The sequence below is a fragment of the Triturus cristatus genome, chromosome 6 (assembly GCF_964204655.1).
Source record: "Triturus cristatus chromosome 6, aTriCri1.1, whole genome shotgun sequence".
NCBI classification, from domain to species: Eukaryota; Metazoa; Chordata; class Amphibia; order Caudata; family Salamandridae; genus Triturus; species Triturus cristatus.
In genome coordinates, this window is record NC_140589.1 from 1831453064 (window position 1) to 1831469263 (window position 16200).

General features: G+C 47.3%; 1 protein-coding gene across 3 annotated transcripts in view; it reads left to right on the forward strand.

The window, feature by feature from the left end:
* The first annotated feature begins 570 nt into the window (after positions 1 to 570).
* Positions 571 to 16200, forward strand: part of TMEM214 (transmembrane protein 214) — a 390212-nt gene continuing 374582 nt past the window's right edge. For 2 of the 3 annotated variants that reach the window (XR_014963237.1, XM_085613233.1), the window contains exon 1: positions 588 to 893. Coding sequence is in view for 2 of the 3 variants with exons in the window: in XM_085613233.1 (XP_085469359.1) it covers positions 752 to 893 (142 nt within the window). In the remaining variant the exon portion in view is untranslated. Of the gene's footprint in view, positions 894 to 16200 lie in introns of all 3 variants that reach the window. The other variant, XM_085613232.1, reaches the window with a different exon arrangement.

A 16200-nucleotide genomic window follows, 5' to 3' on the forward strand; every position in this document is an offset into this window, starting at 1 on the left:
TTCCAGCAGCGTCTGGCAACATGAATGGGCGGAACTCATTTACTACACCAGTCCTCATATTTTATATGTATGGCATTTAGTTTGCACTCAATAGCAAAACAATTAATCAATAAAGGACTAGAAATGTTTAAGACTTTGCTTGCAATAGCCCCATGGATAATAATTGAGTAACCATTTCGGGCATCAGCTCTTGACTCTTTTATTAACTTGCTGGCCTGTCCACAGCTGCTCTAAACACACGTCTTTCACTCAATGTTAGAAAGTTGAACAATTTAAACACGCCCTTCTTAATGACGCATTACGATTGGTCCGATAAAGCAGGCGCTCCTGGCCAATGGCGTAGAAACCCGCTGTCAACCTGAAGACAGCTTCTGACAGAAACACACGCGAGGCACAGGCTGAAAAATGGTGAAAACAGAAGAGGGGCGGCAGAGGCATGTGTTGAACGTGACGGAAACCCTAAGCGACTATTGGCCCAGCTACCCTACACTCCGTTCGCCATGACCTCACGAGCAACAACTAGACGTGGCATAGAGGCTAATGAGCACCGCGCGTGGTGTGTGCGCACGCGCAGTGAACCCACGGACGAGCTTGGAGTGACGCGACAGGTTGCGGCGCTGCGCGCGCACAGCTCTCTGGGGTTTGGGATCGCCCTGGTAACTGGCCTCGCGCTGCTTCTGACGGGTCTCGCGCGCAGGCTCGTGGCGGTTAGAAGGCGCTTTTCGGCCCGCTGGCTCGAGCAAGAGGCGGGATGGCGTCTGTGACACCTGGGAAATGGGAGGTGGTGAAGAAAAACAAGAAGCCCGGAGCGGGCGGAGGCAAGAAGAGCTCCGGCAGCGGAGCGAGGAAGGCTCTGGGGGAGGCCAACCTGCCGCGCATACTAGACCCTGCACGTGAGTATCCGGAGGAGCCACTATTAACACTTGCTCCCTCATGTGTTCATAACGTGAGAGACGAAGGGTTTAGAGGGGAGCACGGCAGTGGCGAGGAGATCGCCTTCACAGGGAGGAGAGCCCCAAACCTCAGCTTTTGTAACAGGTGTGAGGGTGAGGCCAAATAGAACCCTCTCAGTCAGTGTAAGTGGCTGAGATCCCCTCTTTATTTTTTATAAGTTATGGTTAGTTAGGGAGAAATGCAGGCACCTTCCCACCCTCCGGTTTTGAGTTCAGCACAGGCGCCAACTCACCCCACTGGTTTGTAGACAGCCCCGGTTAATAAGTTTGTGGTTGAAAAGGCCCACTTCGTGTGGGTGTTAATGAATGGAGATTGTCTGTGATTGTATATAGCCAGCATTACATAGGGAACACAGATACTCGAGGTCAGACTGGGACAGAAGATAGTCCCAGGCGTCAAAGTAAAAGTGGCTTCCATTAATACACTGGAAAGCTAAAAAGGGGTTCATGTTTGCAAACAGGATGCGCTTTTAACTTGGTAAATACTACACCGTGTATAAATAAGTGTGCTGCAATGTATGGAAGACTGTGTGGATTTTATCTTGCTTTAGGCAATGTTTGTTTTGATTGAAATAAAGCAATAATACAAACGACCCAGTAGATCATACAACAGGCTCACAAACAGCCAAAACGGACCCACACACTGACCTGTCAGACCAGTCCCTCGGGTTTTGTCCGTTTTCCCTGTAGGCCAATCCAACCCTGTAACTCACCATTAAGTGTTAGTGGGATTGTGGAGAAACCCATCGTACCTCGCTTGAGACATAACATGCATAGGTACAGCTGATGGGGTGTAGAATAGTTGGGTGAGAGAATACTCATCCTCTTGTAGGTGGGAGAGGTGAAGCCCATCTCAGCGATGTAGGAGAAAAACAATTCACCATCAGGTAGCAAACTGCTTGATACAAGACTTACATTTTTTGCATTGTAATTGGCTTTAACTGAAAGTCACGAATTTTAAAATCCAGTCTGTGACAGAAAGCACTGAATAGGTCATTATTATACACATTTTAAGATAGGCTGCAGCAAATCGCCCTAAAGGATTTAGTGTTTAAGTGCTTACGATGCTTTAAAAATGTGTATAGTATTACCTGGTCTGTACCCAATGCAAACCTTCGTTAGGTTGAAGCCTACCAGACAGGGGTGCTGCCTGGTTTACCAATGACATCTTGGGGACCTTCTGAAAGCTTTGCTGAGATTGCATTCCGCCCAGTGCTTACCATTGACTTTGTGTTTTGTAACCCATATTTGCTTGCTTTATTTGTGTTAGGCTGTCCAGCTTGAGATCGTCCATTCCTTGGCCCATGCCTTATTTACTGAATCCTTATGAGTGCTCCATTTCTGTAAAGAGGCCTTTACATCTTGTTCTGATCTTGTCACATTTGCTGTGCATTCAAGGACAGAGGTCAAATGTCAGTCTTTGTCTTGCAGTGAGCTTGGTGTTTACTTTTCTTTCAGTTTAAAGTGAAATCATGTATGTGGCAAACATGCTGGCAACTGGGGGTGTGCGGGGAATTAAGCACACTGGGGTGTGCGGGGAATTAAGCACATTTTATGTTAATATTGAAATGTCGAAACAAATATTTTAATTTGATCAAAATAAATCGGTACACTGGGTGACATTTCAAGACATTATCATTTGTGTGCTATATACTTTTATCTGTAAAGCTGTGGCTGTGCAGATATAAAGGGTCATTTCAATTTAAGATATGTTATCTGTAATAGCAGTGCACACCATACATACATACTTCACTATACCCCACTCTGCAGCACTCCACCATTTGCTACTTGACTCTGCGTCACTGCATTATACTCTGCATCACTCCGTCTTCTCCACTTCACTATACGCCTCTCTACACTGCATCACTCTACTCAGTGCCACTGCACTTTGTGCCACTCTACTATGCACCACTGCACTCTGTGCCACTGCACTTTCCTCTGCAATACTGCACTGTATGCCACTCCATTCTACCATGCAGCACTGCACTGTATGCCACTCCATTTTACCATGCACCAAGTCACCCTACTCTGAAACAATCTACTCTGTGCCACTGCACTCTGTACACTGCAATCTGTTACCCACTCCACGCCACTGCACTCTATGCCAATGCACTTTACACCACTTTACTCAAAACAACTGTGCTGTGTCACTGCACTATACGCCAGTCTTCTCTGCACCGCTGCAACACTCTGCAACACTATGCCATTACACTCTACACCATTGTACTCAGCGTCTTTGCCCTCTATGGCACTCTGTTCTACTCTACTGCACTCTATGCCAATGCACTCTACTATATATCACTACATACGACAGTCTACTCTGAAACGCTACACGCTCTGGCACTGAACTCTATGCCACGACAGTCTACTCTGCTCTACTGCACTCTACACCAATTCACTGTATGCTATTACACTCTACTCTGCATCGCTCCAATCACACCCCACTGTACGCCACTGCACTACGCCAGTTTACGCCACTTTGCTCAAAACCAGTATACTCTACGCCACTGTTCTGCGTGCTGCTTTACTCTACTGTATACTACTGCACTCTACCTCACTGAACTCTAGGCCACTCTGTTCTGCTCTGTACTCTACGCCACTGCTCTCTACACCACTTAACTCTGCACCACTCTATGCCACTGCACTGTCTACCAATGCACTCTACGCAACTTCACTCTCCACCTCTCTACTCTAAGCCAGTGCACGCTACTATGCACCAGCACTCTACACCAGTCTAGGCTACCCAACTCAGCCTTGCACCCCTCCACTCGACTCCACTCTACTCTAAAACAATCTACGCTTTGCCGTTGCATTCTATGCCACGACACTGTATGCCACTGCAATCCAGGCTGCACCACTCTACTGTACTCTGCACCACTCTACACCCCTCTGCTCTACGCGCATGTTTTCTACTCCACTTTATTAAAAAACAATTGCTCGCTATGCAAACTACTCTGCACCACTGCAGTCTACATTACTATACTCTAATTAGCAATACTCTACCCCACTATATGTTGCGCAGCTGCACGCTATTCCACTCTACACCATTGCACTCTGTCACTGCACTCTACACCCCTGTATTATCATTTGCAGCACTACACTGTACATCACTGCTCTCTACAGCACTCCACAGCATTCTACTCTACTCTTCTCTGTACCACTGCACTCTATGCCACTGCACTCTACTCTGCACCACTCAACTCTACTGCATTCTATGCCACTGTACTGTACGCAACTCTGCATCACTCTAGTGTACGCCCGCCACTCTACTCTGCACCATGCTACACTACACCACTGCGCTCTACACCAATGTACTCTACTCTCAATTTCCTAAAAACAAGTGCACTCTACACCAATTACTCTGCACCACTGCACTCTACGCCGTTATACTCTAACCTGCAACACTGTGCCACTGCACGCTATTCCATTCCACACCATTGCACTCTACACCACTCTATTGTACTCTGCACCGCTGTATTAAACACCACTGCTCTTTACAGCACTGTACTCTGCAACACTCTATTCTACGCTTTTGTACTCTACTCCATTTAACTCTATGCCACTTCACTTTGCATCACTCCATTCTACTCCACTGTGATCTACTGTGCACCCCTGCACTGTTCTCTGCGCCACTCAACTCTACACTATCACACCACTCCACTCTACCCTGCACCACTGTACCGTATACCGCTGCTCTCTACAGCCCTCCACTTTGCCACACTCTACACCACTGCACTCTACGTTACTTTGCACTAGTTGTCTGAGTACCTGTATGGGTGTCTGTGTGGGTGAGTGAGTGAAGGAGTGAGTCATGCCGCATGGTTTGGTGAGCGCGTCTGTGAGGGACTGTATGGATGACTGAGTGTGTGTATGGCTGTGTCGGTGAGTGAATGGATGTGTCTGTGGTATATGGGTGAGCAACTGCATATGTGAAAGGCAGTATAGGTGAGTGCTGGAGTTTGAGTGACTGTGTGAGTGAGTAATTGTGAGAGTGGCTGTATGGGTAAGTGTGTGCTTGTGTCAGTGACTGAGTGAGTATGTGTTAGTATCTATATATATATGTATGTATGTATGTATATATATGTGTGTGTGTAAGTGGGTGTTTTGTATTACTGTATAGGTAAGTGGCTGTGTGATTGACTCTGGGTGAGTGAGTAGGTGTGTGGGTAGCTCTATGGGTGACTGACAGTGTGAGTGGCTGAATGGATAAATCTGTGGCTGTATTAGTGAGTAAATTGGTGTATGGGTGACTAAGTGGATGTGTGTGTGTAGACCTATGAATCAGTGAGTGGGTGTGTCAATGGTTTTGAGAATAGTGGAGTTGGAGTGGGTGTATGAAATGTTATATTGGGGTGGGAGTGGGTGCGTCAGATTCTATGGATGATGTGATTTGAGATGTCATTAGTAATGTCACTGACCATGTCAGAAGTGATGTAATATATGAGGTCATAAGCAGTGCATTGCGGGGGCACAAGTTATAGTTCGCTCAGCTAGCTATAACTGCTGAATTTCTCTGGTTTTGTACGAGTGAAACCTGAGCCTAACTGTAACGTCTCTGTAACCTTTGTTTTTTTTTCAGTGAAAAAATTTATATGGGAACTGTTTTGGTAGGATAAGAAAAATGCTTGGTAATGTTGTTTTTTTAGGTCGAGCCTGAGCCAGTGCGCATGCTCTGTGAGGCTTCTTGTAAGCACTCTAAACTTCTTGTGTGGGTCTGAATCCCCCCCACGCATTGTGTTGGTTGTTGCCGGTGTGATTTCTTTATCGTAGCCTGCAAACTGCTAAAGGCGAGCGCATGTCCCACCTCTTTAGCAAAGGTTCATTTCCACAGCGTTTTGCTTGCGGGAGCAAGCAGCGGCGCGCAGGGTGGCAGCTGCATTACTTTTTTTTTTTTTTCCTTCCCTTGCAACGCGTGGATCGCACATCACTTGTGGGACGCTCCCGAGATGCCAAGTAAACAGTACCCACGTGCACAGTGAGGCAAATCACAGGCTTAACCAAGATGCGTATAACAGACTGCGATGGGAGCAGCAAATTAATATACAGGGCGGTAGCCATTCACAAAGCAACTAGCCGTGCCGAGAGCAGCCCAAAACTAACAGCCAGATGCTCGAGATATTCCGTAGCATTACGTACCAGGATCTCAAGCGGACAGGTATACAAAGGCAAAACCCGATGTAGAGTCTCGTGGGGGTCACACAGAAGTACTGGTGCCACGGTGCGGGGCACGGAAATTGCAAATGAGAAGGCGGGCTAGGGGGCCTGAAAGTTGTGAATTCCACGGATTAATCCACATGAAAGGGGAGTGCCTAGTACCAGATTACGTGTGCTGCTTAGGAGGAGGAGGAAGCGACGCAGAGGATGTGGCTGTAGGTCATTCGAAGCCCCAACAGAACCAAAGAAGGAAACTGCAGGGGTGTGGAATTTAGTAAAATATCTACTGGTCCATGGGACAGGTAGCTTCATAAATCTACATGTCCTGTACAAAATCCACTTGTCCCTTTGGTGCCTTGATGTGCACTGTCAAATAATGGCAGCACTCATTATAGAAGAGCTCGGATAATAGCCTCTCTGGTTATGTCAGGCTCATAGTATAGAAGGATTTGAAAACTAGTGATTTCCGTATTTTGCCTCTTTTCTGCAGACCTACACATTTATCCTTTCATTCACCCACTGATATCTAACATTTCATCTTTACATTAGCTTCCATTCATTCTTTAATCAGCATTTCACCATTCTGCTTGTCAATCCATCCATCCGCCCATCCATATCCAAATCTACCCATCCATCCCCAAACATAGCCATCTTTTCGCTCACCCATTCTTCCTCTCATCCATCAATTGACTCTTCCTCTCATCCATCAATTGACCCTTTCACTCATCCATCCTTCCACTCATCCATCAATTTACCCTTTCACTCATCCATCTTTTCGCTTACTGATCCATCCACCCTGCAACCCATCTATCTTTTCACCCTTTCCTTCATCAACACATCCATCGTCCATCCAACATCCCTGTCACTCATCCACCCTTTCTCTCACATCCATCCTTTCACTCACTCATCCTTACACGTTAATTATGGGCTTTTGTCTGCCGAGCTCCAGACAGAAGAGGCTCATCAAGAGCTCCACCCGCTGTAGCTGCTAAAGCGAGTGGTTCACAACACCCCTGGCCAAACCTTTCCTTCCAGCTCCAAATCTATCATTCAAACTCATCCATCCCTCCTTCCACTCATCCATCCATCCTTTCGCTCATCCATTCATCCACTTTCACCCCCTCCATCCACCTTTTCACTCATATCCATCCACTCTTTCACTCATCCCTCCATCCAGGCATCCTTGTGCTCTTCCATCTTTCACTCCCCCATCCCACTCAAATCCATCCATCCTTTCACTCATCCCACCATTCATCCTTTTGCTCTTCCGTCTTTCACTCCATCATCCTCCTTTTCACTCAAATCCATCCACCCTTTTACTCATCCCTCCATTCATCCATCCTTTTGCTCTTCCATCTTTCACTCAAATCCAGCCACCCTTTCACTCAAATCCATCCATCCACCGTTTGACTCATCCATCCATCCACCGTTTGACTCATCCTTCCACCCACCCATCCATCCATCAATCTTCACATCCATCCACCCACCCATCAATCAATCAATCTTAACATCCACCCAGCCATCCATCCTTCCATCCATCCATCCATCCACTTTCACCCCATCCATTCACCCTTTCACTCACTCTCTCTCATCCATTAATCCACCCTTTTATTCAACCATCCATCCTTTCACTCACTCTCTCTCATCCATTAATTGACCCTTTCATTCAACCATACATCCTTTCACTCACACTCTCTCATCCATTAATCCACCCTTTCATTCAAACATCCATCTTTTCACTCATCCATCCACTTTCACCCCATCAATCCATCTTTTCACTCATCCATCCATCCTTTCACTCATCCATCCATCCTTTCACTCATCCATCCATCCTTTCACTCATCCATCCATCCTTTCACTCATCCATCCATCCTTTCACTCATCCATCCATCCTTTCACTCATCCATCCATCCTTATATCTATCCATGTATATATCCATCAACCCTTTCAAGTAAATTATGAACCTTTGCCTGGAACTGTAGAAAGAAGAGGCCCACCAAGAACTCCACAGCTGCTGTTAGCTACAGTGGCGTGTTCAGATGCCCCTGGTTCATGGACAAAGTGAGAGGAGAGGCCCAGTGCAAGGAGATAAATTAGGGTGCGCCTGAGGATTGCATGAATTCCCCATGGGTAAACTATTGAGCTTTAATGTAAGCCCTGGATGAGGTAAAGATATGAGAGGCCAAGGGGAGCAGGGTTAGCAAGTACAGGCACTGGGTGAAACATAAGGTGCACAGGAAAGGCAAAGTGCAAAGGAGGGTTGTGCAGGGGTTGCAATAGAAGAGAAAGCATGGGCTTTACTGTAGGCCTCTGGAGGGGAGGGCAGGAGGGATCTTGGGGCTGATTTGAGGCCGAAGGGTGAAGCACAGAATAAAAAGTAGGGGGTCACAAGGTTAAAGTCAGAGCATGAGCCAAGAGGCCCAGCCTCTTACATTCCAGTGATGTGAGTGTTCTGGAGCTGCATCTTATGCTCGAAGGAAAGGAAAGGGCCAGAGGAGGGCCTGGAAGCCTCGGGGAGAAAGCAAAATGACTCTTACCTGACAGTGCTGTCCATGTTTTATATGGAGCTGCAACTTTGAGCTCAGCTCAATCATTTTGTTGTCCTACTCTGGTGAAACTAAAGTGCAGGCCCCAGCTTTTGAATTGACCCTTTCACTGCCAATGAACTGCTCAGAGCTCCTTATTAACTGGCTGTGACCAAGAGGGTTAAACTGCTGTGTATCAGATTACCGTAAGCCTGTCTACTTGTCCTTTGGACAAGTTAGAAATTAAAACCTCTTGCCCTTGTAAGAAATCTAGATGTCTCGGGCGTCGGGAGATAGGAATTCCCCACACTGCTATTAAACACCTGAATAAACAGCAGACATGGCTTGCTGCCGCTCGAGCTGCTACCACAGATGCTGCGGATCCCCCCTCTGCACCCTGACCACAAGCTCGCAGCAACGGCCTTCCCTTCTTCCAGCCACTGTAAATGTGCACACTGTAGTGTGCACTCGCAGAGGTAGACGAGAATTATGCTACCTATCTCCATGCGGCTAGTTTATCGGCTAGCCTTTGAAAACAGTACACAATTCCATTAATATGCGGATCTAAAGCCATGTCCAACTCTGTCTATCAAGTGCACTGTCCTCGCATCAGGCAACCTGAAACGTGGGGCAAAAGTACAGCTGGGTAGGCTAAAGAGATATCAAATGCAGTATAAGCCTTAGCATCTCACTGAGGCATGGTGGCCCTGTGCTGCAGCTACCGTGGTTCAAACGGGCGAAGTATGGCTATATGCTGCTGCTTGCACCCAAAGGATGCCACAGCCAAATGTCAGATGTAGAGAGGGACTTAGGCTAGGACTGAGTGGCTTAGTCTGCAACAAGCAACAAAACTGTTCCATTTGATCAGTTTACCCTACTCTGCTGAGCACTGTGAATGCGGACTGGGATGGAGATACTGTTTTATGTTGGTTTCCTTTCCTGTATGGTAGCTCTTTTAAGTCTGAATCACATACTTCAGTGTCCTAATACTAGTCTTTGCTAAGCCTCAAGAATGCATACTTGTCTCCAGAGTGTTCAATGTCCACAAGACATTTTTATGGTAATTCTTTTTTTATTGGGTCATTCATTTGTATATGATATCTTCTTGGTTATATACAAAGTAACAAATATGTATAATACTTTTTTATTATAACTTTTCAACATGGTGCACAGCAGCCACAATGCTTTATAACATAGCTTAAAAACATTGGCAAAGCCGAGAGCACTGACTGATCACTTATAAGGACCCAAAGGCGAGACCTATTGGCTATGCCAATGCTTGTAATAGATTACATCCACTCAGTCCTCTAAGTAGCACTTTACCAAAACTACAGATATCTATTAGGTGAAGGCGAGGTTTTATTTAACCAAAGAGGTCCTATCCATCATGCAATAGTAGGAGGGGAATTGGAAGCCCCCCCTGAACTGTTTGCAGTGAAGATTCCCCTGTATGTGGGGAGAGAATATGTTAAAGGGATGTAATTTCCCTCTCTAGAATGCAGTAGAGGAGGGTGATCTCCAAACTGATTGGAGACAAGAGAGTGCTATTGTAGCCTCACCAGTTGGGTGGCAAGTCTCCCCATACCCTATCTACACAAAGATGCCCGTGTTCATATTTTCATTTCAGTTATTTGTTTTTTGTGGTTTATTCTTATGGTGACCACAATTTAGCTATTGAAATCAGTTGTTAATGAGTGTGTATTTTGTACAAGAGCTACAAAGTTATGAGGCTAGCTACTAGGTGGCACAGAAAAGTTACACAGTGCAGAAATGAATGATTTTGTCCTCTAAGCTTAGATCAACATAAGCTTTATTATCGAACCATGGCTGTCTGATTATTATAACCCTAAATCTAGTCTTGTTTTTTCCCAAAGCTTCAATATCTGCTACCAAGGGCAAACTCTAAAAGGAAGGCAGTAGCTTAGCGGTAATATTGAGACACCTAACTTTCTGCAGGCAGAACCTCTTTGTTTCCTTCATTTCCTCTCTCCTCACTCTAAATATTTCTCTTAGCATACAGGGTTCTGGCTCATACACCTAATTTTACTATTTACTTTCTTGACCTCATCACCACTGTTTCCCTCAATTCTAGCGTATTCACCATCTCCCGCCTTGACATTGGAGTCAAACCTTTAGTGAGTTACATAATTCTAAACCTTCACGAAGCATGTTTCAAGCGTCACGCATCCCTTTTTATAACATTAATTGCTCATCTGAAGCTCAACACCAATTGTACGTGCTATCCTCTAGCCTGGTCCTACCATTTTATGGTACTGTTCTTTTACCATAGCCTAAATCAGACTATCCCCAAGAATTCCCTCTTTACTCTGCACTACTAGGGAGTGCTCCAAAGTATCGGTGGACACAGACCCTTATTCTTAACTCTCTATCTGTCCCCAAAGACTTTAAAGTTTCTGTCTCTTGCCTCAATAATTGCATGAGTTCTGCCTTGGACTCATCTATTTCTCTGCAAACTTGTAAACTTGGTTCACAATTGAACTGAAACGAGAAAAACCTCAGTCAGGGTTACCGTGACTGTGCCCCATGCCTCTTTCAGCATAGGACAAGCCTATACCATATGGTAAAAGTCAGCGGGGGGCACTCTGGGGAAGCTCCAGGAAATATCCGGTCTATTCTCTGCGGTGTTGGGTAGGTCTGATTTAGGTAGTTGTTGGAATAGAACTGTGGGTTCCTGGGAACCCCATTCGTATGCATCATGGCTCTCATCCATTGCATGTCGGTGAGATCCATGTCGCCTCCCATTTGGTCCTCGCCGGCATCACCATCTCATAACGATGGGTGTGTAGTGTGCTGTAAATCACCGCGATCGCTCTGCGAACATCCCCCTGGGCAGGGCCTTAAGTGGGATGAAAAAAACTAGTGGGTCTCAAAGGGGCGTGGCCAATGTAATTAAGGGCGTGGTTTAAAACACGTAAGCAAAAAATCTGTGCTTAGCATAGTGTGCCGCCCGACTGGTATTTTGCTGTTTCTATCATTGTATCCAGATATATAATACAACTAACCTTACATCTACAGCAAGCCATAACTATTGGCTTTGTCAATGGTTGTTAGTTGCATAAGCAAAAACTATGACTTTGTTGAATATAAGTTCTGAAATTATGAGACTGTGAAAGAACTTTAACGAGTAAATTTGTGTCCGCATGTATGTGCCACTGTTATTTGGTTCTCGGAGGGAGTCTGTCTCCCCCCGCTCTGTCTCTTTCCCCCCCCCCCCCCCCCCGCTCTGTCCCCATTCCCTGCCAGGGGATGCTGTGTTGTCCGTTGCGTGGTTGTTTTCCTACCTCGTCCCCAAATCAGATCGGACAATAACCCATTCAATCCTTTAAAGAAGTATTTCAGCACCAGCAGGGGCAGTATCGAAATCCTGGGAAATGCCAACATTTTCGTGATTGTCTCTCAACCCAATGAGGGTAGAGGGCGTGAAAGCCAGAAGGGGAGAAAGCAAACGCCATTGCCTTATTTAGGTTCCCGCACAGCAATTCTGAGTAATATACATTCACCCCCAGGTATCTGATTGTGTCGAACAGCCACTCCAGCCGTTGGCAGCACATTTTCACATGCATGGTCTGCCATACGTCTGAGCGGGAGCAGACCGGATTTAGCCCAGTTTATATACAGTACCGACAGGTCTCAAATCTCTCCAAAATGGACATGAAGGGTTCTAAGAATACCCTGCTGTCACGTGGATAAGTAAAGCCGTCATCAGCATATAAGGACACTATATTCCATTCCTCAGCCACTCAGATGAACCAGGCCTCCTCTTTGGTATGGAGCCAAGATGCCAGGGGCTCCATTGCGAGCACAAAAATGAGCAGCGATTGTGCGCATTTCTGTCATGTGCAAATTTCAAAGCTATATGATATGTAGGTGCTGGTTTTAATTGGTGCCGTCAGGTCGCTGTACAGGGTCCTCACCCTTCTCAGAAAGCTCAAGTCCATCCTCTAACATTCCAGTACCCCAACAACATAACGCCTTCTCAATGCGGGCGACACTGTGAGGCACTCCGTAACCTCACTCTGGCAAACCCATCAGATTCAGTAATCGGCGGATCGCCAAGATCTTCCCCCAGTATCTTGTAGTCGAGATTAAACCGGGTTCTCTGCCAGGTTTGTGGAGCCCCACGATCAGGGCCTCCCTACGGGTCGACGGAAGCGTCTCCATTTCTGACGCCTCCTTATACACACTCATTAAGTGTGGCCAAGCACGGTGGCGAACAAGGCATAATATTTGTGTGGGAACCTATCTGTCACCGACATTTTGTTGCGTACTATTTGTGGGATGATCTCCCTGATCTCTTCCGCTTGTAGAGTGCCTCTAACTCCTCCCTTTGGAGCGGATCTAGGCAGTGGAGAGGAACTCCTCAGAGGAAATCCTGAATCTGATCCGATGTGGCCACATCATGCACCGCATGTAGGGCACTGTAATAGATCACAAAAGTAGCGTTGATATCTGTCTGGGAGTGGCTTACTCTGCCTCCATCTGAGTGAATATTTCCAGTCTGGGTTTGTGGAGTCTTGCCCAGAAGTAACCACACCAGCATCCTACCTGTTCTGTCCCACTCGACATATTAACAGACAAGATATTCTTTACAATCAAGTTTCCCCAATCATGCCCTGCTTTCTTGGTGTTGCTGCTGAAGTTCACTGAGTGATTGCACCATGCCTGCCTGTCTCTAAGTCTCCCGTTCAAGGTCCTGGAGCTCGCGATCCATAACTAGTAGTTCTCTACGCAGGGTGCCCCTCACCCCCACGTTGTGGCTATACATGAGCCAGTTTGTGTGCCTCCCACTCTGAAGAAAGGGTCCTCACAGTGCCATTGTTCTGTTCAAAGTATTGGATAATACTTGTCGTAAAGGGGGTGTTGTAATGGAGCCTCCACCCGTCGCTGCCTTGTGGGGATCACCACTCTTTCCAGCCCACATTGCAGTTCTCACAGTAGTGGGCAGTGATCAGCGACAGTGCTTGCCTAATAAGCAGTGGCCAACACCCAATTGCATAGTGCAACGCTGCAGAGGAAAAGATCCAGGCGTGTATGCACATTGTATCCTAGAGAATAAAAAGAGTACTCTTCGGTCGCTGGGTGTTTTATGCATCATACATCCTGTAGCTGCATGTTTTTCATCCACCCTTGGAAGTAGCGTGTCACCTTTTGGCATGCAGACCCCTTTTCCAGTTTTGCTGATCAATCTAGCGACACATCCAGAACGTAGTTTTATTCGTCCCCTCCCAAAGCAAGGTGCCATAGTTTGTAGCAACAGACAATTCAGACAGAAAGTCCGTGTGTCGAATATAGGAGGCGTATATCGACAAGATGGATAAGGGGTTCCATCCAATAGCCTCTCTAAGACCATGTAGTGACCATCTGGGCACGCGCAAAATAAGGAAACCCGGGAGCAATCCATATCAACACCCCTGTGAGAAGGATGAATATGCTGTGCCATAAGCATTCCCTCTCCATCTTGCCTGCACTCTTTAAGAGCCATCTGCCACTAGTGAATTTCTTGCATCAACGCGGTGTGAATGCGGTGGAGCTTGAGTTGGGAATATATGGCCCGTTTCTTGCATGGTGTGGCCATGCTTCTGACATTCCAGGTCAGGAGGCGATAGGTGGGGGCCGATCCCCTGTTAGTATCCCATAGAGTTTGTGTGAGTGTCCTGTCTGCCCACATCCCCCCCCCCCCCCCCCCCCCCCCCACTCACTTAGCAGCCCTTTGGATCTCATCATGTCCTGCCTGCCCCTCTGCAATGTGCCCTGTGGCTATGGAACTCCTTGATCACATCCCTACTGAAACAAACCCCTACCCACCTATCAAGGCTAACAGCCTGCAGCAGAAATTGTCTGCAGCATTAGAACAACGAAGTCCAAAAAAATGGGCATTTATCGGTATTCTGAGCATGTCCAAGTAGGCGCCCCGGTGTGCCCCAGACATGAAGTTGAGCCCCCAGTGTTCACGGCAGCTGTCTCCATCCGTGTGGCCCCAGCCCTCTACATAAAAAAATGAGAACTTGAAGGTATAAAAATCCAGAAACATGAAAAAGCACCCCCACCCCCCCAAACCCTACTGTTATTACTGTGGCCGTCAGGAGATGTCCTCCGCAGCGCAGATGGAGGTGGGCCAGGCAGGCCCTCGCGAACCATCCTCCGCTAGCGCCCTTGAACCATTGGAACTGGAGTCAGCATCCGAGTCTCGCTGTGGTGTCAGGGCAGCATATGAATTTTAGCTGTGAACCAAAATATCTGCCACTACTCTCGCTCGCTCGCTCAGATGCAACCTGTTCCATGTTTGGTCGATATTTGGGCCTGCCAGTGCGTCTCCTCTGCTATCCCTGTATTTCTCAGCTTTTGCCAGGAAGAGTTCCCTCCAGAAGGTCTGGCCCCCTGCTTTTAAGTATCCAGGCTCTTGCCTTCTCAGGTGTTTGGAAAAAGTGGGTGGCTTCACCTGCCACAACACGCCAGCGAGCTGGAAAAGAGCAAGGTATACTTCAGGCCCATTCGAGTTGTTGCTTAACCCCCACGCAGGAGTTGCGACTGCATTGGACTTCTGCTGTGTAATCCGGATACGCGTTACTTCCGCACCCTCACAGTGGCATGGACCCATAGTGCGAAAGTCCTAAAATAATATAAGTCTGTTGCGGTAATTCATAGGCGCCTATAAGGCCGCGGGGCTGCACCGGGTGGGACTGTCCTGGGATCCAGTGAGCCTGCTCTGTTGAAAATAATTTGGGAACCTTTCCTGCCAACACTGTCGTCCATAGCCATTGTCCAAGGAACAGTTCCATATCTGGCCCTCCCACCCTTTCAGGCAGTCCCTCAAGGCGAACATTATAACAGCGGGATCTACCCTCTGCGTCCACTGCTCTCAGCTGCAGGCGCCTCACATCCGCCTGCAGTACTTTTACCTGTTACTGCACCTCTTAGAGAGATGGGCCCATTGTAGTGAAGGCAGATTCAGCATCGTCCACCCTCAAAGATAGTTTCCTCTGGTCGGCCCGAACTCCAAAGAGACCTAGTCTATTTTCACTTCTAGGGTGCATTTAGTGTCTTGGATAGCTTGCAAGATTTTGATGAACTGTTCCAAGTGACTCCCTGGGGTGTCTTCCAGCTGGGCCATGATGGCCAACCCTGGTGCAGATGTGAAAGGCCTACCTTCTGACGCCACTAGTTGCGGCCTGCCGCTTTTAGGCTTCACCATCTTGTAGTAGGATCACGGGATGCTGTAGGTGTGGGAGGAAAAAGGAACAATCTTTCCTGGCTCCCCCCTTGCGAGGGCCCAGTATTTGCAGTCGGTTTGCCACAACAGTTCTCAAGCATGAGCATAGATTTGTGATTGCACTCCTTCCTGCTCTGTCAATGGGGAGCCCTCAGCACTGGGATGTCTGTAGAGTCCTTGCATGCACTGATGAGCCGTGCCGTTGTTCCTTTATCTTATCAGCGAGGAGGGCTACAAGGGAGAAGGGGGACTGAAGAGTAGTAGGTGTGGGAGGCTGGAGTATAGTCATTGCTGTGGACATCCCTGTGTGCAGGTTGACGGACCTTTGCTGCTTCAC